This window comes from Podarcis liolepis (assembly GCF_965112155.1).
Source record: "Podarcis liolepis genome assembly, chromosome: 17".
NCBI lineage: Eukaryota > Metazoa > Chordata > Lepidosauria > Squamata > Lacertidae > Podarcis > Podarcis liolepis.
The window spans coordinates 22295064-22308762 of NC_139571.1; the positions used below are offsets into that span (position 1 = coordinate 22295064).

Sequence of the window (13699 nt, forward strand, 5' to 3'; positions counted from 1 at the left end):
GCCCTCTCCAACATGTGCCCTCCTCTGACTGAATTTGATCCTTGACAGGGAAAAAGCACCCCTGATTAAAGCACAGTGCAGTGAGAGAGAGAGAACACGACACAGCTCTAACAATTTGTAGGGGGGCGGCACGGACATATATTATTGAGGAGAAGCAGACAAGTCCACAGCTGCTCCTAAAGTTTTGGAGAATATCCTCTTAGGAGGATGAATTCATCCACAAACGCCTTTCAGCCCATATTATTTAGATTGCTAGTGGGCCAATACTCTTTGTCAGGAGGCTGGGATGGTGGGTGCAACAGGATGACTCCCCAGCCTGGTTTAGATGCAATGATGGCTATTTTGCATAAGATTAGTTGCGACAACTCAAAACAACAGTTTTGCATTTCACTGCTGTTGAACTACAGCCTTTATTACACTTAACAACCAAGGTTCATGCTCCACACATTTGATGTAGCGGACTCTCATTCACATAATTGTCCCATAATTGTCAGCCTTTAAGGCACCATAAGACTTGGTTGTTCTTGTTGCAACAGACTAATCCAGCAACCTCCCCAAATAAACATTTGTTTGTAGTTATATTCACAAGCTTTTAGCGTATTGAGCTTCCTGCCCGCCCCCACCCCCATGTTTGCTGAAGGAGATCAGATGATTTTGCTTCCAAATTCCTTGTGGTCACTCTGCAGGAAGGGAGTAGGGAAGGAGTACATGAGCCTGAGACTTGTCCAGGCTCTCTACATAATGATAAAACAGTTCATCATGACCTTCAAACAAGGCCAGTGACAATGGAAAGGACGGAGAGGCAGTAACACAAAAGCTTAGTACAGCACAAGGTTGTGTAAGCGCCAATATGATCAGCTACCCTGCTGGACGGATCTTTCCTGAAATGAAGGGACACAATTATGCAATTCTTTCAACTAGAGGGAGGAGATGGTCTCCACTGTTGCCATGGATCAGTCCGAAAGCAGGAACAAAGACCCATCAGAGTAGCAAAAAAAGGATGCTTGCTAATCCAACACATTTTGGACCCAACTGATCCTTCTTCAGAGAAATACAATCAATTATCAACTCTCTTTTTTAAGTCTAATAGCTTTGTACGCCTTGTTTATTTTGAGATTTATATTCGATAGACCAGTCCATATTTTTATTTATTATTATTTTTACATTTCTTTGAAAGACCAGCAGGGTCTGAAATGCACTGGTTAACAAACATCCTATTTTGACTACGCCATTTATTCATATATTGGCTTGCTTATGCACCTGGCCTTCGGGGTTTCCTATTTTTATTGCACTTTCTGTGTTATGGATTAATTAGTCTGCACACTGGGATTATTCACCTTATTTGTATGGATGGATTTTCCCAAAGAGAAAAGTTACTTTTGCAACACTATTTATTTTGCCTCCTGGTCAAACTGTGGTTTAAATTTATTTTGTATGCCGCCATTCATCCAAAGATCTCAGGGCATAAAAATACAAAAAAAAAAAAAAAAAATACATAATGAAAACAAAAACAAAGCAAACCAATAACCCTCCACTCCTCATTTTTGGTGTGCACCACTGTCTCCTGGGACTATGGACGACTTCATGTTAGGCTGAAATACTTGCCTCTGGCTCCCTTAAAAAGGACTTTGTAGTGCTTCTCTAGTCTCTTTGCCATGTAGTTAGCATTTAATATTGCAATCTCTGATGCATGCTTGAGACCTTTTCCTCCCATCATCTGAAGGGACAAAGAGCCAACAATAAGAACCTGTAGGTTAAGCAATTATTCACTGAGCCTGCTATGCACACTTCCTCAGATGTAGCAGATTCTAGAAAAATAAAGGGTGCCTCTGCCATTATCCATACAGCTATATATGAAAGATATACGGGAATGAATCAATCTTGACAAAAACTGTTTGCCCGTGTCAGCAGTGTGGTACTGATGCCTGGCAGTGCTAAGTACCATCGGGATAAAATGGTTTCATAGAAGGGACCCTAAGGATCACCAAGTCCAACTCCCTGCAATGCAGGAATATGCTGCTGTCCCTTATGGGGATCAAACCTGCAACCTTGGCATTATCAGCACCATGCTCTAACCAACGGAGCTAATCCAATTGGTTCATAAACTATCCCAATCAGTTTTGAAAAGGCATATGAAGCTACCTTCTCCCAGTGCAGGCCATGGGTCCCTCTAGCCTAAGATTGTCTAGCCTGACCTGCAGCAACTCTCCTGCAGCTCTCTTCCCCATCACCCTGTTCTTCCAGTTGGAGATGCAAGGTACTCTTTCTGGGACCTTCTGCACCAAAGCATTTGCTCTATCCTTTAACTTGGGCTCCTCTCCTAGCACAGGTTATTTCCAGAATGAACATAAATGGGCAACTCTGAAACTGTTGCTAGCCAAACATGATTAGCACACCCTCATTCCCACTGTGAAGTTTCCAGGGTCCGATGAGCTGGGGAAATAAATGCATTGGCCTGAATCTAGAGTCTCACAAATGGGAGGTTGCTTATGCAATGGACCTTTCCCAACCTATCCTCTTAAATATCGCCTCCCATAGCCCCCAAAACACCACTCTGGAGAAGCAGGAAACCTTCCAGAAGAGCATGAGGGGTGTGGTGCAGGGAGCTGCAATGGAACAAGAAGACCAATGAAAATCAGGTAGAGCACCTTGCATGAGGGCTGCTCCGTGTGCATAATGCACCCCTGATCCTCCCCTCTCTGATCTTTTCCTTGCACCATGTTCTGTGTCATGGAGTAGCAACCCCTGGAGAAACTTCATGGGGAGCTGCAGTGGGAAGCAGAGAGGGTGTGAAAAGGCCCTTCCACTTGGCCAACACTTCCACTAATCTCTTCTTAGAGAATTAAGATAATCTGCAGAGTCATCCAGATCCCATGGTCTTTATTTTCAGCACCATGGATAGTCCCTTGTCCCGTGTTTCAAAGTATACCTTTATAGGTAAAAAAGGTAAAGGACCCCTGGACAGTTAAGTCCAGTCAAAGGCGACTATGGGGTTGCAGCACTCATCTCACTTTCAGGCTGAGGGAGCTGGCGTTTGTCCACAGACAGCTTTCAGGGTCATGTGGCCAGCAGGACTAAACCGCTTCTGGTGCAACAGGACACCATGACGGAAACCAGAGCGCATGGAAACGCCGTTCAATGCAGCACTACCTATTTATCTGCTTCCACCTGCGTGCTTTCAAACTGCTAGGTTGGCAGGAGCTGGGACAGAGCAACAAGAGCTCACCCCGTCGTGGGGATTCAAACTGCCGACCTTCTGATTGGCAAGCCTGAGAGGCTCAGTGGTTTAGACCACAGCGCCACCCACGTCCCAGTTATACCTTGATATAAGCCCAGGAAATAGGCAATATAGCACTGGACCCCCAAGGAGCAGCACTGATGGTTCCCAGTGGGCTGGAATCCTTATTGTGCTGCAATGCAATGACAGGGTGGCTGGGCAGGAAAGGAGCCAAATGCTTCTTCCTAAAATGGAACCAAGAAGAAGAAGAAGAAGAAGAAGAAGAAGAAGAAGAAGAAGAAGAAGAAGAAGAAAGAATTTAGAAATAAAACTCTCTCCCACTGCACCATCACTATCGTGTTAAAACTAGCTTAAGACTTTTACGAAGGCATCTTAATGTTAGTCCAATATACAGTGGCAATGTTCCACTTAATGCAATCCCACCAATAGTTCCAACGTAAAATAAAGGTTCTTTAAATCAACAAAATAATCCTTAAATAAAACATCAAAGGCTCATAAGGAATCAAGCTTTCCATCTTTCTATCCATAGACAGTCATCATTAGTGAGGCTATGTACTGCCACATTCCATATCTATAGCACTGGACTAATATAAAGTAGTGGGGGGAATTCTCTTGCTATGAGAGCCAGATACGTACACTCCAATTGGTCCCATTCCAGGTCCTCCTCCCCCATGAGGAATGCAGAAGGTTTTGTGGAGATTTAAATGAGAGACATCTGACCCATAGTCTCCAGGACGGCACAGACCAACCTATCAAAGGAAGGAGAGCACAAAGTTTCAAAAGCGAAAGAGAAGGGATTAGAGGGATAATCAAATGAGATTATTTCGTTTTTCAGAATCAAGTCTGCTGATGAAAAGAATTAAGATTCTTTTAAAAATAGAAGTTTGCTGCTGCTAAAAAAAAATCAACAAAACAAAGATTAACATATAGCTCTACCTTATATTTAAGTATATGTAAAGCTGTAATTAAATTTCAGTATTTTTTTTACCTAAAACAAAACTTGTAAAATGTAGTTTTAGATTTTATGGAAAGGTCAGAGACAAGATTCTTGATTTTTTTAAATAACAAGATTCATAGTGTGGTTAATTACGTCCAGTCATTTATTATTCATTATTAAAGTGGTACAAAATTTCACCTTTAACATTTATTTTTAAGCACGACTCGCAAATTCAGTCAGGGGTCTGCATTAACAGAAGGAGCCTATAAACTGGTTTCCCACCTGAGCATTCATGTTTGCTCCATCCAGGTAAACCTGGGCTCCATGTTTGTGAATCAAGTCACAGACATCACTGATATCCTCTTCAAAGACACCATTGGTCGATGGGTATGTGATCATGATAGCTGCCAGGTTTTCCTTGTGTTTATCCACCTTCAGAAAGGAGGAACAATAGACAAAAAAAATGTCAGGGAGAGATCAAGGAAATCAGAGCATTTATAGCAGGGGTAGCCACAGAAATTGCTTAGAAGGCACTTGGACATTTTGTTCCATATCTTTATTTCTATGCAGGCAAGCAGGTTAGAGACTCACTTTCATTGAAAAATGAGAACTCAGAACCTGGGCTACCACCAGAAGCAACAGGTTGGTGACCTCGATTTACAGTCTTCCCTTCAGAGAATGCTTTATTGCAGCAAACACTTTGTTGCTGCAGTTGCTTATCATCTGCTCTTCATGTTATCTGGTTTCCACTCAAATTGTAGCAAATAAGAGGGAAAATAACTATGAAAAACGGACACATTACAGAACTGACTCTCAAAATAAAATAGGCTATCGCACATGTTAACAACTGAAGCTACACATTTAAGTTTTGCATGATAATATTATGCCAAAAAAAAGAGACAGGCACAGCTTCCTCTTCTATGTAATTTTAAGCCTCTCCTCCTCCCAGAGGGGAGGGCTTGTGATCTGGAGCCATTCCGGCCCCTGCTTGCCGTCATTGCTGCCGCGCCACGCTCCCCAGTTAGTCTTCCAATTGTAGGGAAGCTCCGGGGCGGGGTTTAGCCGCTCAAATGCGGCCGTGGCAGCTCTTTCCCCTCATTGTGCTGCCAGGTTTCATTGGGTCACCCACCCACCCTTCCCTTTAGTTCATCGCTTTGTGCTTGACCTTGCTAGGGACCTCTGGTTGGTCGCCTTGGTTGCCCAAGGGGCCTGGTAGGAGTTTTTACCCAATTGGCAAATTGGCACCGGCCACTTGGCTTTTCGCCTACCTCGTAGCAAATCGTCACAACTTTCTGGTATTGGCGGTTAGGTATTGGAATATGTTGTTGGTGTATGGGAGGGCAGGGTGTGGCCATCGCCTACCCCTTCACTCTATGGGTATACCGTTAAAGGAATCCGGCAGTCGTGGATCCTGTCCGATGCCCTGCTGGTGGTTGGGGGCCATGGCACGACCCCCAATGACATCAGGGGAGAGCTTACAGTAGTATTTGCATCAACAGGCTCCCCCTACTGGTGGTTAACCCTTGTTAGACTCACCCCTCCCTGAGGGGGTGGATTCAAGCTCTGCTGTTTATCCAATGCCTAAGCCAATACCTCTCACATGCTGTAATCAATAAAGTTGTGGCCTTTTCTAGCCCATTAACCTTATATACTGTGTCTTTGCGTCTTTCTTATCCCCAAGCAGGGGGGGGGGGGTCCTTGAATCACAATATGCCCATTGAAAATTAAAGAGTTTTTAGCCAAAGCTTATAATACCGTAATGCATTCAAAAGAAGGGTGACACACTCACCATAGCCTTAAGATGAACGATATCGATGCTTCCATTTTTATCCACTTCTACTGGCTGAATCTTCATCCCTGCCATCTGAGCACTGGCTGGGTTAGTGCCATGGGCAGATTTAGGAATGAGACAAACCTTAACGGGGGGGAAAGTTAAGAGAGCGTCAACCTTGCATAAAGCCAACTAAAGGTACATTTTGCAGCCCTCTGAACTCTCTTCAGATGTTCAGTTTGATCACATGAATGGAAAAGAGGGCGAATTCTGAATGTGGGAGAATTCTGCCCCTCCAGGAAGCTGTGCGTGCCAGGGGCACCCCCCAGGAAATGCCATCTGAGTTAGTCTGGCGGGAGCTGCTTTATTAGTACGTGCAAGTTAGTGAATGAAAAATGGTGGCACTTTAGACAGTGGTGCTTCGCAACCCCACAGAAAGTGAGAGGAAAAGAAACTGCAATAAATTATGGATGATAAATAATTCTGAATGGGGGAGTCATCAGATCTAAAAATATGCCTATTCTGCAGCAAAAGCTGAATCAAATAGTATGTCGCTAATTCATTGACTGTGGGAAGAAGAAAACAGACGTCTCCTTGCTTCATAGATTCAGGCAGGTCGCCGTGTTGGTCTGACACAGACAAAACAAATTTAAAAAATTAAAAAGTTGTCCAGTAGCACCTAAGAGACCAACTAAGTTAGTTCTGGGTATAAGTTGAAGAAGTGTGAATGCACATGAAAGCTTATACCCAAAACTAAGTTGGACTCTAAGGTGCTACTGGACATTTTTTTTATTTTTAAAATTTATTCCTTGCTTCATGGTTCTGAGTCAAGTATACAGAGTAAACAGCCAATGTTTATCTGCTATTTAGTTTTTTAAATTGGGTGCATTGGTTTGGGCAGGGAAGCAAGAGGCGGAATTTTTAAATGAAGCCCTAATAATAGATTGTTTGTTGAAAAGCAAGAATATTGATGCTAATACCTCTGCATGTTCAAAGTATCCTAGCTATGAATTTCAATTAACAACACTGCTCTAATCCCAACACAAAAGCCTTCTGGCTGCCCCAGTGAGGTTTTGAAAAATCTCAGTACCCAGAGCCAGCCCCTGGCATGCCCTTTCTTCTAATCTCAACTCTGCTTTCATGCCACTAATGAGCTAGCTCCTGGATTTCTGCAGCAAAATGGCACAATGTGTGCCTAGCTGCACTCCAGATACAACAGAATATACTATACTTCAGCAACAACTTTCATTGATGGGTAGATAACTCAGGAACAAAAACAGACCAACAACCACTTTCAATAAACCTGTACAATGCTTTGGTATGGATTATGTTTCACTCTTTGTTGCTATACTGCGAGTTGTTGGTTGGGGTACATGAATTTTGGCTGGCTTTGGCGCAGGACTGAACTTCAGAAACAGAGAGGATTCTGAAGCCTAGAAGTATTGCTATACTGATCCCCTGTTCCTGTCCCAGCAAGGAGAAAATAGTGCATATAGTCATAGTGAGCTGGGGGCAGAAAGGTCCCTAAACCCAGATGCTTAGGAAGTCGAGGTAATTTTATTGTTTTAGTATTTTAACATCTGTAGGCTTTAAAGTAGGGTTGTGTTTTTTCTTGTTTTATCTTTTTATAAGCCGCTTTGAGGGTTTTTCTTTTCAATCAAGCAATGCATAAATTTTATTAAATAAAGAATAAACTGCAAAAACCAGAATGAGCCCAGCAGAGGCAGGCACCACAAACCTTCTTCCTAAAATAAAAGATACCCACTCACAACTGACCAGAACATTTATGGACACCTGGTAAGTAATGTCTCTACTCTAACAATAAGGGCTTTAGGTATCCCATGTGTTTACGGAACTGCTTCAACGTGGAACACAAAATATGGTTTATTCCGGTCCCTTCCCTCTATCTGTTCCCTTGTAAAGTGAAAACGGCAAGTTTACCGTTTATTATGCAGTTCTGCATAATAGAACTACTGATCAAAAGTCATGTGGTTCAACAGTGATCTGTGGCACTTACTGGTGGTATTTATGGAATCCTGACAGAATGGCTACTTGTGCACGAAAGGGAAAGACGTTTGCAGTGTAGTTAGTCTCTCAATAAAAAGGAGAGTGGATGCAAAGGTAAACAGAGGAGCTCTTGCCCATGCAAACAGGCCCCAAATCATACATTCAGTACAGCCATGCATTGATAAACAAGTGCCACCCCTAAGCATGAATAGTAGCATGCAGGATTGTCAGTTCAGGAGTTAAACAAAGTTCATCTTTTTCACTTACACTTCTGTGCCATTCTCCTTTTGAATTTAAATAAGACTTGATTGCAGCAAGTCCAGCATATTCGCCTTGAGCTCCACTGCAAGACCACAAAGCTTATTATAATATACGCGTCTGAGCAGCTCGGCTCAGCATCCAGTTTTTGAAAATTTAGTTAATCAAGTCAGTTTAATCATTCACCAGGAACAAGTATCGTTCATGTCTACAATTTGGGCTGCGCACCCATATCCTGTCTAGCTGAAATATATACACACAGAAAACGGATGTGAAATATAATCTCTTATTGGTGCATGACACAATTTAAGTCATTCGAGATGAACAGATTCTCATCTCTAAGCGGTTCATGCTACAGTATAGCCTTTTTGCTTCCCTGAAGAAGTCAAGAAAAGGGAAAGGCGTCAGGATATTCAGTTAACCAGCATATTGTAGCAATGCTGTTCATTACAGTTGGCTATTCCTGACCTCACCTTTAACATATTTAACATTTGTTAAAAAACCTGAAGCATTTTTGCTAGGGATTGTAGGAGAAGATCTGCCAAAAAAGCTGAAAAACATCTTCATGTATACGACAATGGCCGCGAGAGTTCTAATAGCACAAGGATGGAAGACTGAAGAAGCCCCAACTAAAGAATAATGGCAAGAAAAATTGATGGATTATGCAGAACTGGCAAAATTGACATATAAGCTATGGGACAAGGATAACTGACTTTAAAGATGAATGGGAACCCTTTACAAAGTATTTGAAGACGCAACAAAGCGAACTGGACTCCTTGGCTGGTTTTGAATAAACATTCACAAACTTTTTATTGATAATAATCAGCTAAATAGTTTGAGGATCTATACAACTGTGTAACATGCAGAAAACAGCATTTTTAGAGAAATCAAAGACTGGAACCGAGGGAAACCTGGGGGTGGGGGTGGGCGGAGGGAGGAAAAATGGGGAAAAAAATAAGGATGATATGTTTCTGGATAATATGTTTTGTTTTAACTTAGAATTTAAAAAGTTAAAAAAATAAAACAAACAGAGATAAAAAAGGGATATTCAGTTAACTAGCATATTGTTGTAATGCTGTTCATTACATTCATGGCCATTCCTGACCTGGCCTTTAACATTTTTAACAACAGTGAGCAAATTTACCAGTAGGGCTTCTTCTGTCTCAGGGCTTCTGCAGTGGGGAAAACTCTGTCATTGAGGGGAAGTGACCAAACTGCTGTCATTTCACAGACGTTATCCAAATCACATGCAACTTCAGAAATCAGATAATTGCTACTGGAACCAAAAGCTCTGCCTATCCTTGCAGACATCCAAAATGTAGTCGTTTTCACTACATCAGCTCAAACCTTTCATTCTTGAGCTGTCTATTGTACCACATGCACACATGCCATTTGTCACATGTGATGGTGCAACATGCAGTAGGTGTGCTAGGAGGAATATCTGGGTAGGGAAATGGATGTGTGAAACAGCCCTTAGGAAAAGTAGGAAGTACGGCAAGTGTGCCTGAAAAAACACTGGTTCAAGCAAGATTGTTTCTACCTGTTCGGTTGAAAAGAAATTCTGTCATAGCCTGTTATCTCACACAGATCCTTCTCAAGCTCCCTGAAAAGCTGCTGGTATCCTTGAGCCTGATCTAGAGGTACAAATGGGTGGATATTGGCAAATTCTTTCCACGTAATAGGCTGCAGAAAAGAAAAACACAAACACGGAAAGGAAAGTGAATACTTTTGGGTTGAAGAATTTTTGTACATCAATTATATAGGATACTTATGATATATGACTCTTAGGTTTCCACACCGTAAGAATAGGTTGAACATTATTACCAGCTAGAAAACATGATTATGAACTAGAAAAACCCCCACATTTTTTAAAAATACAAATCAAATGCCATTAAAAGTCATCAGTATACTATTTATTCTCTGCATTACAGAACCGATTCATTTAGTTGAACAGTTCTGAATATAAATAATCTAGAAAGTTGTATGAAATAGAGCAGGCTTCCTCAACCTAGGCCCTCCAGATGTTTTGAGACTACAATTCCCATCATCCCTGACCACTGGTCCTGCTAGCTAGGGATTATGGGAGTTGTAGGCCAAAAACATCTGGAGGGCCGAGGTTGAGGAAGCCTAAAATAGAGCAAATATTTAAGGCAAATATTATCAAATACGTCTCCACCCTTTTGAATTTAAATAGGATTCTGTGTCCACGTTATCTTAAAGTGGATTCCACAACTTTCTTGTTTATCTACAATGATGCATAGTGGGCGCATCATAGCAAGTGGGTCCTGTGATTTCAATTTTTATTTCAAAAACTACCATATGCCCAAGGTTGCTGGGACCATTCACAAGAGCACTTCCACAAGAATCTCACCAAGACACAAAATACTCCTAGGAGAAGAAAGCTTATTGAAATCTACCCCCAATCTTTAATTTTACTTAATGTTCATAAGGAATTCTGGGTGAAGGGCTATTATTGCTTGATTAGCTACACATCTCTCAGAAAATAAAAATTAAAAAGCTTACTGTAAGTTCTGATGAACTATTCAACTTCATTGTACAGGATCCCTGAGGAGCAGAAAATGTAGTCAGTAAGTAAAAACATTAAAACAAAAACAAGAATCATGCAGAAGAAAAGAAAACGTAGTCAGTATATTTCAACCAAGGACACCAGCAACTGCCATTTTTTTCTTTTTAAATTAATACCTACCAAAGGAATCATGCTGTGAACTAAGGAAATATCTTTGTTTTCTAATCTCTTCATATACCGGACAATATTTGTTTCAGAGTGATAGCTGGAGACACAAAAACTTACGTTAGCAAACCAGTTAACTACACAAGCCATGAAATACATAAAACAATGAAAACCACTGGACCTTTCCTACCCCCTCTTCAACTTTCCTATTTATCTCGAAAACTGAAGTTAAATTTACTTTCTCTACATAATGCAAACAGTGCAAATATAATAAGCACCAATTGGTTAAAAAGTTTGGTTTAGTGTGTTGTCCAAACCCAGAATTGTGGTTAAGGTCTCTCCTTCTTAATTGTGGTCTATAGCTAAGGTTTGCCCTATGGCTGTATATTTTGGTTAAGCAGGAGAGACTTCCACATTGATCCTGGATTTGGATATATTAAACCAAACCTTGGTTTAGCCTGGAGAAACCCAAGTGGATGCAAAATGGGAGCCAGCCTGTTCACACGGTAACAGTAAACCAAACTTGGACTTACACTGAAGTGCAAACCAGGTCATGGTGTGCTACTTAGTAGAATCATGACCATCCCATGATCAGTATGCCCATGCTATCAAGTGATAGTGTCAGGGAACTGCCATTGGCTCAGGGGCGAGGGGTGGGAAAGGTGGATGGATTACAGAGAGCCCCCAAAGATCGTGGGAAGCAGCACCTCCTCAGCGGAGGAAGGAAGCCACGCCTCTAGTGGGGAGGAGGTGCAGGGCTCAGAGGATGCAAGGCGGTGCCAGGACACCTTGCCTGAGCAAAGTGGGGAGGAGGGAGGTCCCCCTTTACTCATGCCTTCCTTGCGCAGAAGGCTTTCGCGCAGAGAGGGAAGCGTAGGCTGGGGGTCAAGAAACTACTCTGCTGGGGAAAATTTAAGGACCGCCCACTCTCAGATTCTGCTAGTGAATGAGCAAGACGTGGAATAGAGGCGCTCTGCATTGTAAAGGTTTTTAGCATCAATAATAAAGCTTTAGAACAGACCAGTGAAGCACCTTGCCTGATTGCTCTCGAGCAACCACCTGATAGCCAGAACAGATAGATATGGGATTGCTAGATTGAGGCATTTCTGCCCACAGTTTATTTAGGCTGCATTGTAAATATGAATGATAAAAACGTAAGCTAGGTAACTCAATCCTTAACTTGCCCCGTGTCGTAAACGTCAAATCCCCAGGGTCCTGGATCCCACAAGTCTCTACGTCAACATCCCACCCCCCCAGCGTGAACACGCTAAGTCACCAAACCCCACTATGTGTGCGAGTGATCTCAGCCTGCGGGGGGGGGGGATGATGACGTACAGCGCCCCCTGGTGACGGCGGCAGTCCTAGGCATCCACGGTTGCGGGGACAAGCTGCCGCCACTGCCCCATGGCTTACATCACAGCAATGTTTTGAAATACTAAACCAAATTTCTCTCTCACAATTATAATCCCGTAAACTTCTTTTCTCAGATGATCTCAAGGGGAAATTAATTAATTTCACAAACCTGTTGAATACCTGATGTGTTAGGAATTTCGATGTTCTCTTAAACGCAGTGCCAAAAATACCTCTCGTTTCTCCGTCCATGCTCTCAGCAACCAGTTCCTTTCAAAACAAGACAGACAGGGGGGCTCTTAAGACGTTATTTGTTATCCCTCAAAAAGAATTTATTCTGTCAGGTAGTAGGGAAAAAACTGTCCTTGTTTCAGCACTTCTGCTTTCATGGTATTTAGGTAAAGGCAAATCTTTCTCCAGCTCCCAGGATACAGGGAAACCCTGTTATGCCTAATTCAAAAGCAAGGCAAATTGCTCTTAAAAGAAGACTGCCATGAGCATTTTGTCTGCAAGGATGTTTTCTTAAAAAGTTTTCTCTTAATCTGAAGTATGTACACGACATAAGAATTAGAAATATCTGGGTATACACTTCTAGTCTTTCAGAAGGTGGAAATAACATTTAGTTCCCATAAATCAAAGTCATTAGAGGAGTTTTTTTAAATAAATAAATTGGGGAAGGTAGAAGAATTTTATTTACTGGCCCACCCTTCTCATTGCTGAAAGCTAAGATTTCCTACCATATATTGTGTAATGCAGAATTTTGTGCTGTACAAGTTGTTTACATTGAACTCAGATCCCTCATCTCGCAAAACAATACTCAAACCTCCTTAGCAAGAGGTGGAAGTGGAGAATTAAATCACCAAGGCAGCTGTCCATTTAAGGACTCAAAATTTAATGCTGGCATTTTGCATTTCTTAGTACAGAAAGTATTGATCTGATGTGAAGAGATCTTTCCTATTCTAATTAATTCAAGAGGGTTCTGGAAGCTTCTCTGTGTGAAAGAAACAAGCAGAAGGTTCATGATGTTTGGGTTATTCCTTCAGAGAAGCTGAGTACAGCTGGCTTAAGCTGGTTTTGTTATCTCTTTCTGTCAAGGTCATGCTGACTATAATAGTAAGGCCAGGAGGAGCCCGAGTTTCACTTTCTCTTCCCTCTGGTGTGGTGTTCTGTACATAGTATGCTTAGTGTTAAGGTTTAATCTTATTATAAATTATTGTAAGTTTAAATTAAGTCTGCTGCAATTGGATTTCTTATGGACAGGGCCAATCCTGAATGTATTGGATTTGTGACCATTATGCTCATTTGCCTTCAGTAGCAGTAAAGCTCTGCTGGATGAAACACAATTGCCTCTGGTCTATTATTTAGGAATCCTGCAACGTGCTTAAGTCTTTACTCTGCTAACTATATGCTGGAGTTTTGATCTGGATCAACATTGAGTAGAATACA

General features: G+C 41.8%; 1 protein-coding gene across 1 annotated transcript in view; it reads right to left on the reverse strand.

The window, feature by feature from the left end:
- GLDC (glycine decarboxylase) overlaps positions 1-13699 on the reverse strand; it is a 39182-nt gene that overhangs the window by 4283 nt on the left and 21200 nt on the right. The window contains exons 12-21 of the mRNA XM_083482249.1: positions 12426-12523; positions 10919-11003; positions 10735-10776; positions 9752-9894; positions 8221-8296; positions 5965-6090; positions 4458-4607; positions 3875-3987; positions 3321-3462; positions 1606-1717 (exon numbers count right to left, since the gene is read on the reverse strand). Of these exons, the coding sequence (XP_083338375.1) occupies positions 1606-1717; positions 3321-3462; positions 3875-3987; positions 4458-4607; positions 5965-6090; positions 8221-8296; positions 9752-9894; positions 10735-10776; positions 10919-11003; positions 12426-12523 (1087 nt within the window). The remainder of the gene's footprint in view (positions 1-1605; positions 1718-3320; positions 3463-3874; positions 3988-4457; positions 4608-5964; positions 6091-8220; positions 8297-9751; positions 9895-10734; positions 10777-10918; positions 11004-12425; positions 12524-13699) is intronic.